General features: G+C 38.9%; 1 protein-coding gene across 2 annotated transcripts in view; it reads right to left on the reverse strand.

Annotated features, from left to right (window-relative positions):
- The window catches only part of Lifr (LIF receptor subunit alpha), a 113,989-nt gene that overhangs the window by 15,742 nt on the left and 74,593 nt on the right, over window positions 1–23,654 (reverse strand). For both annotated transcript variants that reach the window (XM_008842086.3, XM_029567777.1), the window contains 10 exons: window positions 22,437–22,576; window positions 18,715–18,878; window positions 15,541–15,715; window positions 12,234–12,488; window positions 8,248–8,377; window positions 7,688–7,857; window positions 5,305–5,450; window positions 3,959–4,121; window positions 3,563–3,633; window positions 1,702–1,915 (listed from right to left, as the gene is read on the reverse strand). In XM_008842086.3, the coding sequence (XP_008840308.1) occupies window positions 1,702–1,915; window positions 3,563–3,633; window positions 3,959–4,121; window positions 5,305–5,450; window positions 7,688–7,857; window positions 8,248–8,377; window positions 12,234–12,488; window positions 15,541–15,715; window positions 18,715–18,878; window positions 22,437–22,576 (1,628 nt within the window). The remainder of the gene's footprint in view (window positions 1–1,701; window positions 1,916–3,562; window positions 3,634–3,958; window positions 4,122–5,304; window positions 5,451–7,687; window positions 7,858–8,247; window positions 8,378–12,233; window positions 12,489–15,540; window positions 15,716–18,714; window positions 18,879–22,436; window positions 22,577–23,654) is intronic.

A 23,654-nucleotide genomic window follows, 5' to 3' on the forward strand; every position in this document is an offset into this window, starting at 1 on the left:
CTGCCTACCCTTGTGAGGGCAACGAAATAACTGAAAGAGCAGCTTATTTGTTTCAGGCCTCACATGTCGCTCCCTCTGGTCAGGTCCAAATGAGGGGCTTTAGCCACCTTGCTCTGACCCCGTTTCCTACATCTGCCACATGGGTCCAGGGCCTGGGCTATGTTGCAGTCTTGGCTTTAGGCTAGTGTTCATCCTGAAACTGCATTTTCTACATTCCTGATTCCTAACTTTTTTTCTTTTTTCCTTCTGGTCTTTTTAAGACAGGGTCTCCCTGTAGCCTCAGCTGACCTGGAACTCGCTATGTAGACGGGGCTGGCCTCAATCTCACAGATCTCTGCCTGCCTCTGCCTCCCAGTGCTGGGATCAAAGATGTCACCACACCTGGCTGCTTCCTACTTCTTTGTAGCCACTACCTTGAGCAAATCTAGGAACTAGATCAGTTCCAAGAAATAAGAAATGGCTTCAAGCAAGAGATGAAAAGACACTCAGGACCTAACTGGAATGCTTTTCTTTCAGCCAGAGTGGACTCATAAAAAGTTGCTCTCACACTGGGATGGGACAGCACAGGGACAACAAGAAAAGACCTGGAAGAGCAGCTAACTGGAAGAGGAGGTGGAAGTGGCCATTTAAAACTCATGACTCAGAAGGCTATCCAGCTACTAGGAAAGAAGACTAGCAGGAGATGGGGTAGGAGGGATAAGTGAAGGTCGTACAAGGGCAAATATGATCTAAGTACGGTATATGTGCATGTATGAAATGTCAAGTTGAAACCCATTACTTTGTGCAATTAATATATGCTAATAAAAAAAGGTCCACATAGAAGCTGAGAAGGAATGCTGATAATCTGTGTAGTTTAGAGGGAAACACTAATAATTTAAAAATTATATCACATCACGTGGACTTTTTTTTTTCCAAAAGCATATATTTAAAAACTAATTTAGTCTTTAGAAAGACTTTGTTAGCATAAAGAACTTCTATGCTCAAAGTGGTACTTGTAATCCCAGCTCTTGGGAAGACCAGAAGTTCAAGGTCATCCTCAGCTACATAATGAGTTTCAGGCTGGCCTGGGCTACAAGAGACCCCTATCTGTTTAAAAACAATCAAACAAAATCCAAAACAACAAGACCCTCAAGAACTTACCAATTTATCCACAAAGCTGCCAATTAAAACAAGTATCTTTCTTTCCTGCCTGACAATTGGCAGAAACAGACTAGTTAACAACATTGTCTTGGAAAAGTATTTTAAAATGATCTTTGAATACAGTTAAAGTATCTCTTCCTAAGAGTGCAGTCCATAACCATAATTTCTACTATTTAATGACAAAGTCATTGAATACAGTAATTATCTATCAGACTACATGCTTCATATTAATACTAATGACTGCTATGGTGGTACCCTCCTGCTCCCAACACCCGGGAGGCTGAGGCAGAAGACTGCCGGTTCAAGTCCGATCTGGCTATGTAGTGCATTCAGTGCTAGTCTGAGCTACACATCAAAACTTTTTCTTAAAATGAAACAAAAAATATCACTGACTGCTATCTCTCAATGAACAGTAGTGCGATCTGCCTGTTCCTTATGTATGTAATACATACGTAGCAGAGGAGCAGAGTACAGGAGCAGAGTACATAGGGCATGATTATTTGCTGACATCATGTGAGTTTCCACTTTAATTTCCCATTCTAAGTTCTCTTCAGTACTCACCATTTGGGATTTCCATACTAGCTATTTTAGAAGGTGGTGATGAGCCAACAGAATTTTTTGCCACCACGCTGATGATGTAGTCATTTTTATCAAGTTGTATTTCTGCTTTGTGTTGTGGATCAAGGATCTCAGAAAGGGACTGTGTTTCCTCATGTGATGAACATGATACATTATAGGAAAGGATTTTTCCATTAGCTTCACTAATGGGTAAAGGCTATAAAACACAGAAAAAAAGTTCTCACTAAAACTTGCAAATATAACTATGGCTAGCCAGCCAAGGTCAAGTATAAACTGGAGCTAAGTTCACAACAACAAAGTTACAATAAAACAAATGACCCTGTCAACAGTGAGAAAGTCAAATTTAAAATCTGAGACCCAGGTAAAAAAGAATGAGATGTTGGAAAACAGCCACACTTGTTAATTACTAAAGGTTCACAGAAACTTAAAAATTAAGCAATATAAAACAATGTTTATCTTAATTTCCAGAAACAAAAATTTAACATGACCAGAAGAACTGATCTACTGATCAAAACATTATTATACTGTTTTTAGACAGGTATCCCTTTCTAATTTAAAGTAGTACATGACCATTACAACAGATTAGAAAATGTACAAAAACAGAAAGAAGGGCTGGCAAGGTGGCTTAGCAGAGAAGGGTGCTTGCTGCCAAGCTTGAAGGTCTGAGTTCATTCCCCAGAATCCATATGGTAGAAAGAGAGAACCGATCCCCATATGCTTCCCCCTGACCTTTATGTGCATGCTGGTGTATGCATATGTGTACACATGCACAATAAATGAGTACATGTAAAAAAATTTTTAAAAAGAGAAACAAAGTAAAATCATGCAGAAATCTCCACTATTTTCACCTTTACACATTCCTATTTTGATACACCTTTCCACTTGTTTTCCCGAGTGCAGGCTTTTGCTTTGTTTTGTAAATTTCTGACCTTTATGTGCATGCTGGTATATGCATATGTGTACACATGCACAATAAATGAGTACATGTAAAAAAACTTTTAAAAAGAGAAACAAAGTAAAATCATGCAGAAATCTCCACTATTTTCACCTTTACACATTCCTATTTTGATACACCTTTCCACTTGTTTTCCCGAGTGCAGGCTTTTGCTTTGTTTTGTAAATTAAGACAAGATTTACAGCTATGTAAGTTAAGTAGACGTGGCTCTGCCTTATAGACTGGAGAAGCCCTGTTCTAATCATACCACACAATAGTATCCTCTCTTCCTTGTCCCACAAAAGACCTTGAAGCTCTGTTAACTTGACAGCATGCATTTTAGGAGCTTTGTGCTCCATGTACTTACTATTTTATCAGTATAGCTGAATACTCCATAAGCAAACAAAATTTAAGTTAGTCACAATAAAATATTAAGTTTTCCACAATAAAATATTATTTGGTGATTGTTATGTGCCACATAACTTTCTAGTTAAGATTTTTAAAATGTGGATGTAACACATTGAAAGAAATGCAGCTGCAGATGTCTTTATTTACATAGTTACACTGATTTTTAAAAGAACTGCCCCGGTTTCTATGACACTGGGACTCAGTCATTCATGGAAAAAAAATGTGACCCACACATGGGATTCTAACTTCGTAGTTTCTGAAGAAAATGAGAGACAGAGAATTAATTCGTGGCACCTCAGGTACCTGACAGGCCTCATAAAATCAAAGGAGAGTGCTGAGAACTGAGACAAGACCCTCACTCCAAGACCCCATCAGGAGTGATGAGGAATATGAACCTTGGGAGGCTGCAAACTTAGCCAGCTGAGGAAGGATAATCAAATTACCATTTGTACATTAAAGTACTTGAGCATAATAATGTCCAAGGAAACAACAGATATTTACCTTCCAAAAGATTATTAAATTTTTTCCATCAGAACTCCACTCTCTCCAAGTGTCTGGGGCCTTTGAAGGAACTAGGAAGGAGATTTAAAAGTTAGCATCTGAAGAGGTACACTGTACACAGTGGACAGTATCAGCAGCTGAAATGGGGTACTGGAAACATTTCTCTAAGACTGGAATTCTCAGTAAGATGTGAAGTGGTTCAGTGGCTTCCATTCAGAAAGCCTAGCAATAGAAGGTTGCTAAAGAGAAGCTAAGCTCTCAACATCTACAGAACACAAGGGCCTAGAAAATGAGTTAAAATCACCCTCAAGGCCATGTGATTGTTTGGGGGTGCCTCTCTCTTGTATCCTCCCATCTCTCCATTAATAATCATTAGCCACAAAGCATTTAACTTACTGGCTTCAACAGTTAAATGTTGTTTTTCATTGCTCCACTTGCTCCATTTCCAGAAAGTTTCAGTAGAACAACGAATCCGAAAAGTATATATAGTGTATGGATTTAATTTGTCCACAGCAACAATGTAACTTGAATCTTCAACTCCTTTGATTGCCACATTCCGCTATTTGAAAACAAATAATATATATGGGCATATAAAAAAATATATGCATGTATGTGTATATGGCATGTGTGTATGAATTCATAATGTAACTCCCAAACATTTTTTGGTATAAAATCAGCCTACACTTGCAACATAAACTGACGAAGTGTCCACACCAGCTATAGTTAGAACACCAGAATTCATAGTGTTTTAATTAAAGTTCTTATGAAATGGCAAAACGGAATTGTGTTCCATAATAACAATAAAACACCAGAATGCTCTTTTAACCTAATTATTAGCGCTAAATAATAATGGTTAAATTATGCAGAAGATGGTATAGTTTTGATGATCAGTGAATAGCTAGTGACCATTAAACTTTAGCACAATTTAGTAATCTGAGATGAGCTTAAGGGTTAAATACAAGATTCAGATGATTATCTGGAGGCTACTTGGCAGCAGGTGATATAGTTTAGACATGCTTCTGTGTCATTTAGGGAGCCCAGTCTACTTAACATGTAGTAGACAGACCACACATATTAAAGCTAAGTAAATAGCATTAAAACAAAGCAATTTTACACAAATTTGAGGGTCTGAATGTACCAGGAAAGCCTCTGAGTTCTCAATGCTTGTTACAAAGAAGCATTTCAGGAGACACTGTGCACCTTTGAATGCTTTTGCGGAAATCAGTACATTTCAAAGACAATATTTAAGTACAGTACCATTGATTTCAGAGCTTCTACAAGTTCCAACAGGGTATAGTATGTCAAACTAATTATTTTAAATGTATTAAAAAGTCATGTTTTGACTTATAATTACCAATTACAACTTGCTTCCACTGATGCACTTCATAATTAAAAATCTCTTCTACTCTCTAGTGCAATTAGTCGATTAGCCAATGTTAAAGGCTACAGAAAAACTATTACTTCATTCACAAACCTACTAAGCACCAGCTATGTGCCAGGTACCACACTGGACCTGAGAGCATGCTGAGTAGCAAAAGCTGAACTATCCAGTGTTACAACTGTTCCAAAATGCAAAATATAATGCTGCTAATGCATTGATATGAAATGGCCTTCTAGGTTTAGGAAATCTCTGTAGTAAGTATTTTGAGAACTTACCCAAGTCAATTTATCTAATTATTTTTGCAACTGGGTGTTTTACTCATAATAACCAAAAGGAAAGTTTATAGACAATTTATACTTACCAATTCTTGTTTTGAATTATCTTTATAAATTTCAATTTGACATAAAAGATTGATCTTTGCAAAGTTTCCTGGTAAATGCCAAGAAAGTGTAACAACTGTTGAGTTAATGTCCTTTACTTTCAATGAAGTTGGAGTACGAGGAGAAACTGCCAATAGAATTACAAAGATTAATTCTTGTAAACATTTGTTTAAGGGAGAAAAGCTGAGGCTGGAGAGTTGGGTTAGTGGTTAAGAGCACTGGCTGCTCTTGCAGAAGACCCAGGTTCAATTCCCAGGTTCAATGTGGCAGCTAACAACTGTCTGTAACTCCAGTTCCAGGGGAATCTGACGCCCTCTTCTGTCCTCCACAGGCACTGCACAACACAGGTGCACTTACACACATGCAAGCAATACACACACACATAAAATAAATAAAGAAAGAAAGAAAAAAGAAAGAAAGAAAGAAAGAAAGAAAGAAAAGAGAAAGAGAAAGAGAGAGAAAGAAAGAAAAGAAAGAAAGAGAAAGAAAGGTGAAAAGTACTCTCCTAATAAGACAAACTAGAACCAAAGGGAGAGAGAGGTAGAACCAAGACTGTCTCCTTAGTGCTAAAAGAATACAATCTTGTCTGGAATCGATAAACCTCATTTTTGTTGCTGCCATCAATGTTCTTCATGTGGTACTGGGAATAGTAAAAGGTAGTAAGTTATCTTTAAGGGATTTACAATATACGTGAGGAATGACAATAAAAGTAATTGAGAGGAGCCATTTATAGTAGTGAGTGGTTCTGATGCTAGCTGCTACAAAAATTCCACATAGCATGGGAGGAGTCTTACAACAGAGTTGGACTCTGAGAGGAGCTCCACAGAAGAACCATGTACATCAGAAAAAGAAATGAAAAGGCTAAGGGCAGACAAAGGCAAGCACTACCATTCCCCTACAAAATGGAGCCTTCTGACTCTAGGATGAATCAGGACTAAATACGACAGGATGGAAGTGGCCGATATGACAAATAAATCAACATAACCCTCTATTGTTCACTTGCCAGGTTGTATGATAATGCACTTGGTTTTCCTTTTAATTGAATCTTTGTGAATTTCATATTACATTTAGTCCTTTCTTCCATGAGTCTCTATGAAGTCTCAGGATGCTATTGAGCCTGGCATGCAGTTAGTGCACATAGACTGACAATTGGAAAAACACCAAAAAGATTAGCTCTATCTTACTTTTATCTTCAATTATCTATTACTAGGGCTGGTAGAAATTCAGAAATAATTGGTATAAAAAGGAAAAAACAACTAATAAGATACAATTTGGATGGGTCTCAAGGAAATTACCATAAGAAACGCCAATTTCTAATGGTTACACATTGTGTGATTTCATTTATAACATGCTCAAATGACAAAATGGAAATGAAGAAAAGATAGCTGTACTATGGGGGGGTGGAGGAGAGACAGAGACACAGACACATGCACAGAAGTTCTACAGAATGTATCTGTGTAAAGATACAGGAAATCACCATCCCAATTAAGATACAGAACTTCACTGACAACACAAAGGAACTTGCACACACTCTACAGTGAATGTACACAAAAACTGAGCAAGATCAGTAGTCTAGTTCAGTAGCCTAGGTATCGGTACTATACTAGTGACAACTTCTTGTTTTTGACATGTCATCATTGGTGAATGCCAGAAGGATTTACAAAGTTATAATTCATTATTTTTGGAACAACTTGTGAGTCAAAATGTATTTTAAAATAAAAGTTTTTAAAAACTGGGTAAAAAAAAAAAATTCAGCTTGGCATGGTAGTGTACACCTCTAATCCCAGCAGTCAGGAGGCAGAGACAGGAGGATCTCTATGAGTTCGAGGGCAGCCTGATCTATATACTGAGCTCCAGGCCAGGCAGTGCTGTATAGTGAGACCCTGTCTCAAAGAGGAAAAAAGAGGCTTCCTGACTGCCCCCCTAAAAAAATGTTTTCAGAAATCAAGAACTAAAAGACAAAGACATTTATAGTTCCTATCTATATGACTCAAAATTTTATTTCAATTCAACACAGTGGTCAAATTTGAAGTTATTTATTTTAAGGCTTTAAGAACAAAATTTGTGTGCTGTGTATGGTAACACATGCCATTAATCCTAGCACTTGGGAGGCAGAGGCAGGCAGATCTCTATGAGTTTGAGGCCAGCCTGGTCTACACAGTGAGTTCCAGGCCAGCTGGGGCTACTGGGAGACCCTGTCTCAAAAAAAAAAAAAAAAATACAATTTATAAAATAAATATGAAATTAATTCTAAAGAAAATAACCAGAAAAAACTAATTCCTATAATCACTTTTCATTAATCCCAAGGCATGTCACATTAATTTTTATAATTATTTACAGATACCGGCTGACGCAGTGACTCACCTCTTTCAGTTATGTTGACTAATATTGTTGACTCTGCTTGTCCGAGTGGATTGCGACCAGTCAGAGTGAAGTTGTGGATTTCTTGATTTGGAAGCATTTGGAAGAGTAACTGATAGCTCTCATTTGTAAGTGTTTCAAATCTTTCAAATATAACATATTTTCCTGAAAAACTGTTAATTCAAAAGAAAATTATTTCAAGATGGTGAGAAATAGATATTGCAGGAAAATCACGAGCAAATCTCTAATAATTAAGCTTCGTAGAAAGTTTATGTTTCTAATTACAGAATTATCACATACTCAAAAACTGTGTGTGACACAGAAAATAACCAGGCATAAGCTACCACCCAGAACAAACCTTACATCTTAGGCTCTTTGCATTGGGCTTCTGAAAGAGGAGGCATGGAACTGAATCTACATGCGGGTTAACTGCAGTTTTTACATACACTATTAACATAGCGTGTTCAGTTTTGTAAAAATAATACACTAGAACATTTCCCTGTGTCAAGTAAACAGGTCTTTCTAGGTTCTCGGCCCTTGATACCCTTCTTGGTTACTATTACCTTTCAAACAAAGTGTAATTTGTATTTCGTGGGCCCACCAATCCTGTTGGCTTTCCTGGATTCCAACTACATATAATCTCTTTTAAATCATGTGTCTCACAATTCAGTTTCTGAGGAACATCAGGTGGATCTAACAGGAAAAAGAAAAACAAAGTAGATACACATATTTTTTTTCTGAAACTACAGTTTTATAACATGTAAATAAGACCTTGTATAATTTCCTTTAAAAAATAATTTACTATTTACATTTCACTTTTAATAACATAAGAATTATCACTCTTTCTGTAAGATGTTTTATAAGAGCTTATATAACATGAGAAATAATAGATTAAAAGAGCAACTGGAGCATCTATAGGCTGAAGCTGTTTCCGATCATCTCTTAACACATCTCGTGATGTGGAAAGAAAACACTAAACATACTAAAAGTCAGCACCAGTCACGTTACCAGTCTTTGGCTATGCTTTTGGGCAGGTCCAGTGTGTGGTACCTGGCACATAGCTGGTGCTTAGTAGGTTTGTGAATGAAGTAGCAGTTTTTCTATAGCCTTTAACATTGGCTAATCAACTAACTGCCCTAGAGAGTAGAAGAGATTTTTAAATTACGAAGCGCATCAGTGGAAGCAAACTGCAATTGGTAATTATAAGTCAAAACATAACTTTTTAAGAAAGAAAAAGGTTGATTTTGTCATAGGAGGATGAAATGGGATAACTGAAAATGCTACAGCCTGACACTTTTATTACAGAAACCACTATTTTTGTAATCACATATAACTAAACATACATAGAAACGGGTATTTGTTGTATTTATCCCAATATTTTTCATTTTTGTATAAAAGTTATAACAATTTACCCACTTGTTGAAATATTCTGTAAAAATAAATTTATTTTTATTATAATTTTTTTTGGTCTTTTTTTTTTTTGAGACAGGGTCTCCCTGTAGCCACAGCTGGCCTGGATTCGCTATGGAGACCAGGCTGGCCTCAAACTCACAGAGATCCACCTGCCTCTGCCTCCCGAGTGCTGGGACTAAAGGCGTGTGCCACCATGCGCAGCAAAAATTCAATTTATTTTTTAAGAAACTGAGTATTTTAAAAGTACTTATCAACCAAAACACAAAATATTACATATCCTCCCTAGAGATTCTCCAAATAACATTTATTAACTTATTTACTAATATTAATATTATTGGTTTTTAAGACAGGGTCTCCTTATAACCCCAGCTTCCTGGAACTCGGTATGTAGACCAAGCTGTCTTGTTGTCACAGAGATCTGGCTGCTTCTGCTTCCTGAGTGCTGGGATTAAAGGCATGCACCACCACACCTGGCTTACTTCTTTAAAAAAAAAAAAAAAAAAAAAACCTTTTATTATTGTATGTGTGCACATGATATGTGTGAGTGTGCAGTCCATGGAGCACATGTAGAGGTCAGAGGGAGACTTTGTGGAGTTGGTTCTCCCCTTCCATGTTTATAGGATTGAACTCAAGTCACAGGAATGTATGGCAAATGCCTTTACCTGCTGAGTCATTTGCTGGCCCCTCCAATGACATTTTGGAAAATACTGAGGATAACTAATGAGTGTTTTACTGACAATTTAACAATGAAATAATTAAATGAACACTGACATACTCATTTTGGAAAGTTATTTTAAATATAAAGCCAAATTTCCAACCATTTTATTAAAATTATAATCTGAAATCTTGGAATATATTTACAGTGATGATTATTGTAGGATGTGAGGCATATACATTGAGGTAATATACTACAAATCTAAATAGGAATAAATTTATAAAGAAAAAGAATTGACAGGAGAAAAGATGAGATGTCAGTAGGCCTTGGAATATTCTTTCTTTTCAAAGAAAATAACCTGTAAAAGAATCAAAGGGGCTGGAGAGATGGCTCAGCAGTTAAGAGCAATTATTGCTCTTGCAGAGGACCCGGGTTCGATTCCCAGCACCCACATGGTGGCTACGAACCATCCTTAACTCCAGTTCCAGGGGAATCTGAAGCCCTCTTCTGACCTCCACAGCACTGTAAGACACAGATGCACTCACATACATGCAGGCAATACACTCATATACATAAAATAAAACTAACAAATAAAATATTAAAAAAAAGAATCAAGGGAAGTTAATGAAATCTAGGCATAATCTCTTTTTATACAACCAGCAAACAGAAATACAGTTTAAAAAACAAAGTGATGAATAGCACCAGAAAACATCAATGGTGCTGTTTGGATGGTGTTGAATGGATTCAACCAACGACATGCGAGGCCTCACATCACTAAAGTAATTCACTGAGTGAAGGTGTACCATGTTCATGGATGGAAGACACAAAGCTGTGAGAACTGAAATCCTCTAAACTGATCTACAAATTAATCACAATAAAATTTCCAGCAGATTTTAATTGTGAATGTGTTTAGGGGGAACTGGTAAGATGATTCTAAAAGTCTTTTTAATAAATAGAGGGCTAAGAGGACAGTTTTAAGAGAAAAACAAAACAAATCAAAAAAGACCCAAACCAAATGATCCCTACTTTACACCAAAATCCTGCCCTGGGAGTTTCTGAAGCTCTGCTCAATGGGAAATGCTACCACTGCCCTAGACTGACAAACACTGAGCAGTATTTAAACCTTGCAATATTATAAATAGAAGTTAAAATACAAGTTTAAGATATCTGTTCCAGTGCTGTGATGAAATAATTTGAATACTGCCTAAAATAACGGAAATGAAATCAACACATACAATACATATTCTCATTTTTAAACTTTTCTTCTATTGTTCTGAGATAGGGTATAATGTAGCCTAGGTGGACTTGGAATTGGCTGAGGCCAACGAAGAACCCAAAGTCTTGATCCTTCAGAATGCATCTGTGGAGTGACTGGGATTACATTAGAGGCCTGTATACCTCCACTATGCCATTCCAGAAGGCACTGGGAACCAAAGCCAGGGCGCTGGCATGCTGGCTGGGACTCTACCCACTGAGCTACATCTACAACTCCATAATCTCGTCTTTTAAAGTTTTTATGTTTCCTTTTCTATTTTTATGTAGATGGCTCACTTCAGTGTCACCCTGGGAGCAGCTTCACTATATGGCCATCGGCTCTCATTTTAGACCTAGGATCATCTGTGACAAATGCTGCGGACAATCTCCTAAAATTCCATTAGGAAAGAAAATGGAATTTTAATGGTTGTTTTTTGAGACAGGGTCTCTCTGTAGCCCCAGTTGGCTTGGAACTCACTATGTAGTCCAGGCTGACCTCAATCTCACAGAACTCCACCTGCCTCTGCCTCCCAAATATCAGGATTAAAGGCGTGTACCACCACACCTGACCAAAATAAAATTAAATCTAATCTCTCACTTCAATTCCAAAAGACAAGAATGGGAAACCGGTAAGAACAAGGCATCAAGCTGGGATCCATCTGACAGTCACTCCCTAGGGATATACCAAGATCTAAATGCAATTCACCATAAGATTCATATAAAAGAATGAAAGAGCCAGGCGTGGTGGCACATGCCTTTAATCCCAGCACTCACAAGGCCAAGGCAGGCAGATCTCTATGAAATTAGGGCCATCCATTCTACATAGTGAGTTCCAGGCCAGCTATGGCTTTAGGGAGACCCCAAACTATTTGGAAATAGTTTAAGTGGGAAATTAAATTAATTTATATTAAATTATTCTTAGGCAATGCACGATTAAGAAATACCACATACTAAACACTTTGAATGGACAAAGCCGTTTTCAAAGAATTTAAATTAAACCCTAGAAGCTAGATGTCTCAGAACTTATTATAAAACTCACAATTTATATAGATACAGGTATATGGGAAACAAGATTAGGACTCCTATATTAGAATTCTAGAGTCCTTGGATATTATTTATATAACAGAACAAAGAAATAAGGAACAGAATCATTTCGCAGAAAAGAAATTGAGCTTTTCAAGGAGGCAGAGAACATAACAGTAACTCTCTTCAATATGATATACTTACATCCTGCAAAGACAACTGTTCCATACACATTATCTTCTGTTGTGAAAACCACATTTGTTCCACTATTTTCAGAAACCGAAATATTTTGGATGTGGATCGCAACACTTTCCCCATGAAGATGGATAAGAGGACAAAATGTTTTGCCAATCTGTCCCGACAGCACTTTGGTTTGACTCACACAACAAAATGTTATGTTTGAGCCTACAAGTATTACTTTATCTTGAGGAAAAGCCTTGGTCTCAGAATTTGGAGTCCCTAGAAAGAAACAAGAGAATTCCAAATATTGCAGACATTTTTACCTTCGTATGATATAAGTACATGTTCACACGTTTGGAGACTGAAGGCTGATGCAGGTGTCTTCCTCAATGGCTCTCCCCTTTATTTTAATTTTATGAGTATGAGTATTATGCCTACAGATATGTAAGTGCACCCGTCATGTAATGCCCACAGATGCCAGAGAGAACCCCTGAAACTGGAGTTACAAATGGTTGTTAGCCACCAAGTGGGTGCTAGCATCTGAACCTAGGTCCTCTGGAAGAGCAGTAAGTGCTCTTAACCACCAAGCCATCTCTCCAGCCCCTCCACCATGCCCAGTTTTTATATGGTATTGGGGGTCTGTAGTCAGTTTCTTAGAACTGCCTGTATGGCAGACACTTTACCAACTGAGTCATCTCCCAAGTCCCTTATTATTATTATTATTATTTGAAATGAGGTTTTATTCTATAGCCCAGGCTAGCCTGGAATTTACTACACAACCCAGGTTGGCCTAAAACTTGCAGCAATCCTCCTGCCTCAGCTGAAAGCTAGGATTACAGGCATAATGAGCTAGCACACCTGATTCCTCAGATGATTTTAAAATAGCCCAATATATACAAAACATATTATTAGGCATTTTGAAGTAAGCTAGCCCAAATATAAAGCATACCTCTGAGGTTTCAAAGGAGCACAACACAAACAAGAAACGAAATTGTAGCTTTATTTACTCATGAGGGGGATGGAACTAGATCACAGGCCAATATCTAAATCATAGGAGTCTAACAGTGGGTTTATGCATTCATGCAGAATATACACCCCAAGAAAATAATTCACTAAATAAATTCATTCCTTTAAAACTATTCTAGGGGCTGGAGAAATGCTTATGAGTTAAGAGCACTGTCTGCTCTTACAGAGTACCAGGGTTTGATTGCCAGCACCCACATGGCAACTAACAACTATCCATAACTCCAGTTCCTGTTTCTAGGATACAACACCCTCTTCTGGCCTCCATGGGCACTGTACAACATGGGGAGCACTTACATACATGTAGGCAATACACTCATACACATCAAATAAAAAATAATAAAGTATTTTTTAAAACTATTCTATGTATTTAGAACAGATTCTTACTTTCCATCAGCCTAAACATATGTGGAAGCACTCCACATCCAAAAGGCAGTTGTTTCCTTAATCATAACTTTTCAGGTTAAGGCCACACACCCCTGCTCCTCCCCAGATGCCAATCTTTATGTAAGGATCTGTAGACTCCTCTCTACTCCTCATTCTACTGCTGCCGGCTTTTACCTATGTCATTCTTCTACAGTGGCTGCTGATCCGGTGCTTAATCCATGGGCCCATTCTGCATGTTGCCTAAAGTCCTCCTCCAAACTCTCTCTTGTCTTGGGTTCCACAACACTGAACTTTCCTTGGCCACTCCTAGTTCTCAGGCTACTGGGCTTCCTCCAGTTCTATCCTTAGACAAGAGACCTTCTGAGGGGTGTCCATGGTCCCTATTCCCTTTCCCAAAGTTATGCTGACCTTTTATCACACATGTATTTGTGGTTCTCAAAGGGCCATCTTCAGCACCTCTGTATCTGTATCTGTATGCCAGACTGACATCTCCAACCTCCTTGTCTCTTGCTTGGCATATTAAAAATGAAACTGTGGCTGGGAGTGGTGGTGCATGCCTTTAATCCAGGCACTTGAGAGGCAGAGGCAGGCGGATCTCCGTGAGTTCGAGGCCAGCCTGGTCTCCATAGCAAATCCAGGCCAGCTCGGGCTACAGGGAGACCCTGTCTCAAAAAGACCAAAAAAAGAAAAGAAACTGTATTTCCCACCCAACTTGTTCATATATTTTCTGCTTCCATGAACAGTCTCCCCAGCTACCCAAAGGAACAAATAGTTTTGGCTTTCCTTCTCTCCCACCAAAAGTCCCTGGATTCCGATTCTGGTTCTGCCTCCCCAGTGTTTCACATCTCCGTCCTCCTTTCGGTTCTAAACGTGGCTGTCCTATTGTGCTTCCGCTGCTCTGCTCTACTGCCACATATTCTCCTCCTTCACCTACCTGGCCTTTCCTTGCTCTGCTAGTCCACTGTACTGTCACTAGAGTATCCTCTGGCAATGAATGCCAGCTACTTTCAGGGCCTTATTTTATTGTCACTGATGATCCTGAACTCTCTACCTGCATAAGACTCTTATTTAATGGATAGATGACTTTATATTCTCATGCTCAGTGAAGTAAACATGCAGCCTCTGGGAGTCTACTCTGAGAGCCAGAAATTGAGAACCACTTAAAATCAATCTCTCTCTCTCTCTCTCTCTCTCTCTCTCTCTCTCTCTTTCTCTCTCTCTCTCTCTCCACTAACATACAATTTTGGGGAACTTTTTGTTTGTTTTGTCTTAAGACAGGGTCTCCCTGTAACCCCGGCTGGCCTAGAACTCTCTATGTAGACCAGGCTGGCCCTGAACTCACAGAGATCCACCTGCAAGTGTCTCCTGAGTGCTGGGATTAAAGGAGTACACCATCACACACAGCTAACATACAATTTAAAAATTACATTTATTTTTATTACATGTGAATGAGTGCTTGACTGCATGTATAAATGTGCACCACACACTCAAATGTGCACCACACACTCATGGCTAGCGTTCCTGGTACCTGGAAAGAAGAGGGCATCTGATCTCCTGGAACTGGAATTACAGGTGATTGTGAGCCACAATATGGCTGCTGAGAACCGAACTGAGCAAAGAGTAAGAGCTCCTAACTGCTGAGGCATCTCTATAGCTCCTAATACGTATTTTTTGATTATTCTTCAATGGCTACGATAGTGAAGTTTCAAGCTTGAACTCTCCTAGGAAGTTTCAAAAAAGTACAGACTCCTGGAGCCAATCTTTGACTTCTTTAATCCATACTTCTGGGGCTGACAGTTTAGAAGCTCCACAGGTGACCCTCGTGTAGCTACAGGGATTCAGAGAACTGAAAGCATTCACTAACCCTTCCTCTTAAACACTATAACTCATATGAAACAAAGATCTTTAAATATAAGCTTACAGGAAATGTTCTTCAGGAGGCTCCAGTCACTCCACTCTTTACGACCAGAGAAATGATGACAGTCGATGTACCTTCTAATCCCCACATAGTGAGTGGCACACTCCAAGGGCAGGTCTGATGTCCAGTTCCAGTGGTGAACTATATCTTTACCACTCAGAGTTGTGTTGAACGACATCTAAAAATAAACACAAAATTTTATTTCCAAGTAGTGATATGTCTGCATTTCTTTAGGATAAAACGAAAATCCTCACAGAATACATATATATACATATACATAAAATCACACCCTGCTGAATAATGCTATAGAAGTAAATGGTCTGAACTTTTGTTCAATGACTTCAGTTTCTATAAAGCAAAACAAGAAAGTCAGTCTAATAATCATTATTCAATTATGTTCCCTTATCAACATTAGGCCCTATTGAATTACCATACAGGATGTTACATTCAACAAAGCACCTAGGAAAATACACTGCTAGGAAAATGATCTCTGTATTCTCAAAGAGAAAAACTAATCAGTGGATCTACATCTCACAGAAGTGAAGTCAAAGAGAGGACCCACACACAGAAAATAGAGCAAGCAGCAGATGAGAAACAGGAAAGAGAAGACATTTAGAAAATCAGTCTAAACGTCTTGTTTCTCAAGAAGAAAATTTCTAAGAAGAAAGGAAAAAATAGAGAATTGAAAAATAGAAACAAAACAAGTTCCTAAGGAGATGGGTTAGACTAAAAGCGGCTACTAAATGTACAACAGAATAGATGAAGATATATCCACATTACGGTACACAGAATGCTGCCTTCAAAACTTCAATAAGGCTTTCCAGCTTGTGAGTCTACATGCAGCTAAGCTAGCAATCCCACACAGGACATGCAGTTCTCAGTGCTCTTAATGGTAGCATTTCATGCCTCCAACAGTAACACATGAAAGTTCTAATTGTCATCATCTTTTCTGAAACAGAAGTTGGCAAGCTTTTTTTAATGTTTTGAAAATTAAAGTTTAAAAAAGATTATATCTATTAGCTAGCTATTACACATAGCAGAGATTAGCTACAATAGCAAATAGCTACACAAATATGTGTTTCCACCAGAATCCAGAAATAAGAGGAAGATAAGACTTTGGAGAAAGATTCACCATAAGAAGGCATACAGAATACCCTGGATGACAGAGACCCTTGCATCATAGCTTCCTGACAACTGAGCTGACAGACACTGTAGTCAATCTTGAACAGGTTCCAGGTTTACCAACACACTAATCCCTCCAAACTTAGTGGTGCCTGGAAGGGCTGAGACTGTTGGAGCCCTTGTCACACCTCTGGCTACCTGCCTGCCTCAGCAATTTACCACTCTGTGCAATATAAATGTCATCCATGTCTGTTCGAGAAAGGTCAGCCTGAGAGCCTCAAGAGTGACTTAAATGCAAAGATAAACAGAGAAACTACCTAGTAAATTGAAGCATTTCAAAGAGATTCATACAGCCTGAGGAGAATTTAAGATGGAATTAAACACAGAAATAAATAAAACTGAGTAAAAGGCAATGTAAGTTTTACAAAAAGCTGTGAATTCATGTAACTATATTATGAGCACTGCTCTACCAAACACTGTAATAGTTCAACTCTACTTGAAGCAGACAGGAAGCTGAGGTGGGAAATAAAGAAAGAGGGGAAGAGAGCAGGGAGATGGTGCCTGAGAATATGAGTGCGCTGAGAAGGGAAAGAGGGAAGAATTCTCATCCTCCTTTAGGGCAATTAACAAAACACTGCTCCAAACTCTAAAGACTACTGTAAGTCAAGAAATAGCAATGTTAAGTATGCTATTTGGAAAAATGGATAAAAAAATGAAAAAAAATCAGTTGAAAGAATTAAACAACCAAACACAGTGGTGCACTCCTGTAATCCTAGCACTAGCAAGTTACAGCTGGACAAAACACATAAACAAAAAACAAATTTGTACCTAAAGAAAGACAAATGGGAAATAAGGGAGGGCCATATAAAACAGCTCAGAGCCTCCTGCCTACCTGTCTTTAGCTGAATGGGATGCAGTTTCTATGGCTATGACAATAAGTGCCTTAAACGAAACGCTAATACCTAGCATTCCTGATGGTTAAACTATTACAGAATGACAGCTCTCGTTTTGAAAATACGATGCTATCATTTTATAATAATTCTCACCTAAAAATATTCACTTAGTAATACATCATTGTAAATTAAAGTATCACAATTACTATGGACCTGGGTCATCTTCCCTCTCCTTTCCCATTGTGAGTCTGTTCTTTTTCTATTTTCCTTTGAGGTTTGTTGTTATTTCCTCATATAGAAATTCTTTCTAAAAGCAGATTACCACCTTACCTTTACCAGCTTATGTGGCAACAAGCCATATGGTTTCGGAATAACAGTTCCTTTAATTAATGGTTGACCACTTTCATTATCCCAGTATTCACATGTCACCTGTCCAACTTTTCATAGCTATTCCTTATGAAATCTTAGATTAAGAGTAAAACTAAATGTAAGTCACAGAAAACCACTCACATATTACGGAGAGATACTAAACATAACAATGTTATTTCAGACTGATAAATTCAAGCTTACTGATTGTTTAAAATATTTTATGTACAATATTAAATAAATGTAATAAAATAAAAGTAGGCTTTCATTTGATTTATATAAAGGCATATGGATTTAAAAAACTAGATATTTACTATGTTTGAGTGATGGAATCAGGGAATATGTCTTCCTTAATTTCTTAAATTTTTACTTTAACCTTTATTATTATCGTATGTGTCTACATGCGAATGTGAGCACACATGCCACAATATGCATGTGGAGATTAGAGGACAATTTTTAGGATTCAGTTCTCTCCTTCCACCATGGGTTCCAGGGATGAAACTCAGGTAGCCAGGCTGTGTGGCAAGCACTTTTACCTGCTGAGCTATTTCATTAGCCCACAAATGCTTCTCTAATCACAGAATATAGTTGTTGTTGTTTGGGGTTTTTTTTTGTTTTGTTTTGTTTTTTTTTTTTGGCCTCTGCTCAAGCATATAGTTTGTAATGAACCCTGAAAGGTATGTGATGTACTTTTTTAACAACCCCCAAATTCATTGATACCACCTTAGAAGTTTTTAAAAATTATTTGGTTTCTTGAATGTTATAGAGGAAAAAATGCATTTGGGTTCAAACTCACTAATTTTACAAGCTCCATACTCGGCTTCCGTAGAACTTTAATTTCCCAGACGGCATCTGAGTGGGGTGGGAAAGCAGAACCCTTGTCATTCCACTTCAGGTGTAATGTGGAGGTCGGGAAGTCAGCAGACAGATTCAAGATCTCAGGAGGGTCTGGAATCAAGGCTTTAAAAAGGGGAAAAAGCAACAACTCAGTCAAATATGCAATGGTTTTTCACACTGTACTTGGATTAATCAGTGACTTCTACACTATTCCTTCTGACCAAAAATCAACACTCCAGAATTAAAAGCAAACTTGTGAACCTGTTACTGGAAAAAGGACAGAGAGGTATTTATCTGTTCAGACAATGCCCAGTGATTAATGAGCCAGACTTGAAAATTGTGAGTTGGCTGTTTCACATCCATGACACATTTCCTACTGCAAATAGTAACACTCTAGTGTCACCTGGTCAGAGACCTGCAAGGAAGCAGGCAAAGAGCTTGCAGGGTTGGCAACAGGTTGAGCCTAAGAAAATGATAACACATGGCAAGCCTCCACTGGGAAAGGTCCTGTGTTCTTTCTCACAGCTTCTCGCAGCAGCAGAACCCTTCAGATGAGGGGACACCACCCACCTAAAGAACTCAATGAGCTAGTCCCAGTATGGATGCTATTAAATAGCAGGAGACTATCCTAATGATTAAGGCACTGAGTGTGGAAGCCAAAGGCTAATGGTGAAGGAGGGCAGGAGAGAAGGAGCTCAGAAAGGCTGGTACAGCAGTGTAGACATGGGCACAGTCTGCAGGGGTCTGAGAGAGATAAGCAGATGGCAAAGAGAGTGCTAGAGAAATGCTAGCTGTGCTTTATGATCCCGAACACGGAAAAGGACAAAAATCTGCTCTGAAGAAATGACAGGATCAGAGGAATGAAGGCTTCACTGTGAAGAGAAACGCAAAAGACATCAAGAGCCATGACAGACGTAGAAGGCTGAGTGTGGATGGCAGCCCTAGGGAAGGAGAACAGAGCATTCTGCAGGCATCTGTGAGGACAGCAAAGTACCAGAACCACAGTGCAGACTCCGGAGGGGCTTGCTGTTTGGCATGGAGGGGGAAAAGGGGACACATACATAAAACACCAAAGCTTACTTTACGGGCTACAATTAACAACTGCACCCTGAAGGAGTCAGCCACAGCAGTAAGAATGCAGAGATGGAATGGTCTACAATTAGAAAGAAACCGGAGAAAAAGTAGGGTCACAGAACTATGAAGGAACACATCCAGGCCAAATAAGCCAGCTCGGGGAAGAGGACGAGAGCAGCCCACAGGCAGGGGTGAGGACGTGGAACTGTGAGCACTGGAAGAGGTCTGAGGAGGCTGTGGCTCTGAAGCTGAATTACAGAAAGTAGGAGGCGAGCCATGTCAGAACTCAGGCATGTCCCAAGGGAAACCTGTACACTGCAGAGAGGCAGCAGGAACAGTGATGTATCCATCTTCACATGTCCCTGCCACAAGGAGTGGGCAATTACTGAAAACTTCACAACAGTGGGAAACAAGGTACGAGCATGATCTTGCCTGCAAACACAGGCTCTGGTGAAAGACTGAGAGATGCAGGTGCTCTTGCAAGATTCTTCCTCAAGTGACAGGCATGCAAGGGAAAGTTAGAAGAAAGCCAGAGATGTGCCCTTTCTCTTCTCACTTCTAGTCATTTCCCATGAAGCTCAAGGGCCAATAAATAAAGTCATAGTAAGTGAGAAACTGCAGGAATAAACGTTCCGAAGCAGGCTGGCCAGCAAACCATTATTCACCTAAGTATTGGAACCGAAGTAAGTCCACAAAATTTGATTTTACTAAAATTTGGTGAACAAAGCAACTATATCCTGGCTATATATAAAATGTTTAGGGCTAGTACATGATCTAGAATGAGTGGATTTACCATCTGCACTGTATAATAAAGTTGGCTACCATAGCTATAGAGGCACATGAAGATGCTTCACTGGGGAAGATGGAAGTCGAGGCTGCGTGGGAAATGAGTAGATGGACAAATGAGAGGCAGTGGATCTGGTGCCAGGACAGGGGAAGTTCAGATGCCAGTGTGACCAGGAGAGAGTTAGAGGCTTCCAAGCGTGAGGGTGTAATTCCAAATGTGACAACATAGTTAACTGAAACACGATGAAATGGGCATCCTGAACTGTGACCATTAAAATGTCTCACTCCCTCAAAAGTCCATGTCGTTTACACTTTAGCAGGTGGGCAACTACAAAACACAAGTCACAGAAGAGCAAGAGACAGTGACAACCAAAGGATTTATAAAATTAAAAAAAAAAATTCTTTCTTTCTTTTCATAGTAGAAATATAAGTTGCCCCCAAGTCCCCAAGAACTGGCATCTGATCTACTTTTGAGTTAAAATAGACATCTGAGAATAATTTTAGCTTGCTTTCTAGAAACTCAGAATTTTCCAGATGGAAAGGAATTTTTAAAAAAGTATTAGTAGGTAAAGCATACTCCCACACACATATTTTACACACACACACACACACACACACAAAAAAAAAAAAAAAAAAAAAAAAAAAAAAAAAAAAAAAAAAAACCAGCATGTGTGTGGATGTCAGAGGACAACCTTGTGAATGGATTCTTTCCTTCACCTTTATGTGGGCTCTGGGGACAGAACTCAAGTTGCCAGGCCTGCATGGCAAATACTTTACCTGCTTTAGCCAGAAAGCGAGTATTATTTCTGGACAGCTTATTTGTTCTTTTAAATGTCAGGGATGGCATCAATCTTGCCCAATACATAACCACTCGATATAACTAAACAAATCAAGTTAATTTTATTTTCTCTCCTTGCTGTTAAGGCAGTCATCATAATATTACCACATCATCCTGTGGCCATGGTCAGAAATTAACAAACCTCCTTGCTAACCATGTGAGTCAAGAGGATTCAGGGCTTATAAGTCCTATGGAAGTCAATGTTCCATCTCTGTCAGCCTGAGTGGCCGCATGCTTCCTATATGCTGGTAGCATGGTCCTAGATATTCACTTGGAAACTTGCCAAATGCCTGTGACCTGTACAGCACTAGGCCATGTGCTCTGTGAAGAAGACAAAGTCCTTGTCCCTTCCCTCACAGAACCCATTTCCTATGGAAAAGACACATGGTAAACATCTAACACACACTGAACTATGAGTTCAATTGAGAGAAACTGCCACAAAAAAATACAGCCTGCCCAAGTTTGAGTGAAGAATGGATGGGGTCTCCTCTGAGGCAGTCAGAGCCTATATTCCCAGAGTAAAGTCCACCTGAGAAATGGGTGTGTGCAAGAATGGAAGAGGCAAAGAGAGCGAGAGGAGTAACCAAGTGAGGGAAGGATGTTCAATTCTGGGATGTCTACTTTGATTGAGTGGAAAACCTATTTATGTCCTTCCTCAACAAGGATCCTGAAGGAATGAAAGCATTAGTATAAATGAGATTCAAAGAACCATAGGTTTGGGGCAACTTCATAGCATCAAAGTACTACCAGTGACATTGTTCTATTTTAAAATTAATTTCTAACTGGGCATGGAGACACACACACACACACACACACACACACACACACACACACACACTCCCAGTCCTCAGAGGTTAAGGCTGGAAGATGATAAATTCAAGGCCAGCCTGAACTACACAGAAAGATCCTGCCTCAAAAAAAATAAATAAATAAATAAAGGGAAACACCAATAGTAATGAATAAATTTTTTTTCAAATACTTACAAACATTTTTTTCATTTAGTATGAATTTACTTGGAGAACTTTCAAAACCATGTAGATAATTTATTGTTACTTCATGATCACCAGGTGAAAGAGCTGGAATTTTAATGTTTGTTTTCTCTAATCGATGGCATGAATGGAATCTATAATAAAAGAAACAAAATTTTAAGCTGGGCATGATGGCACACACCTCTCTAATCCCAGCAGTTAGGAGGCAGAGGCAGGCAGATCTCTGTAAGATCGAGGCCAGCCTGGTCTACGTAGCGAGTTCCAGGCCAGCTGTAAAATAAAAAGACGCTGTCTTAAAAAAAAAAAAGAAAGAAAATTTTAGCCATATGTATTAGTTACTTTTCTGTTGCTATGATAGAAACACTGACCAAAGCAATTTATAGAAGGAAGAGTTTATTTAAGCTTACGGTTCCAAAAGGGGCAAGATGCCATCATGGCGGGAGGCATGGTGGCAGAGGTGTCTGGAAGAGGAACAGAAGCTAAGTGCTGCATCTTCAAGCAGACACAGGAAGCAAGAGAAGGACGTGAGATCTGGCAAGGCTTAAGAACTCTCTAAGGCCGCCTCCAGTGATGTGTTTCCTCCAGGATTGGCACACCTTCTAAGACCTCCCAAAACAGCACCACCAACTGGGGACAAAAATGTCCAAGTACTTGGAGCCTATGGGGGACATTTTCATTCAAACCACCACACCATATAAAAACAGTATCATTTTCATAAAACCTGATTAGCATAATATACTGGAAAATACCTTATGCTTTTTTATATGCAAAAGCATGTTGGGTTGTACTATATGCCAAGACAAAACAAAAAGAGGCTAATGGTAGTTTTATCAGGGTATTGGTAGGAAAATTACTAGACTACCTGAAAATACAGAGAGTATGCAGAGGCAATTATTTCAGAACCTTGTAGTTTTAGCACTCGGTCTAAACCCTACCTTAGATTCTCAGAGCAGCCTCATTTCTATATGCTCTGTTCCCTTCACACCCAACACTCAGGACCATGACCATCATAGTGCCTCATACTAGGAGCAGGGCTCAATCGAAGCTGATAGATGAAACTAGACTTAGCGGCCCTTTTGCACAGGCCCACAATCTTGCCCACTGTTCTGCCTGGACTCAGGGTTCATTTTAACAAATTTGGCTTTGAAATGCTTCTAGGCCCCTTCTAGACAAAAAGTCTCAAAGACAAACAGCATTTTCCTCTTCAGTTTC

Source organism: Nannospalax galili, unplaced genomic scaffold, assembly GCF_000622305.1.
Source record: "Nannospalax galili isolate Female #2095 unplaced genomic scaffold, S.galili_v1.0 scaffold139, whole genome shotgun sequence".
NCBI classification, from domain to species: Eukaryota; Metazoa; Chordata; class Mammalia; order Rodentia; family Spalacidae; genus Nannospalax; species Nannospalax galili.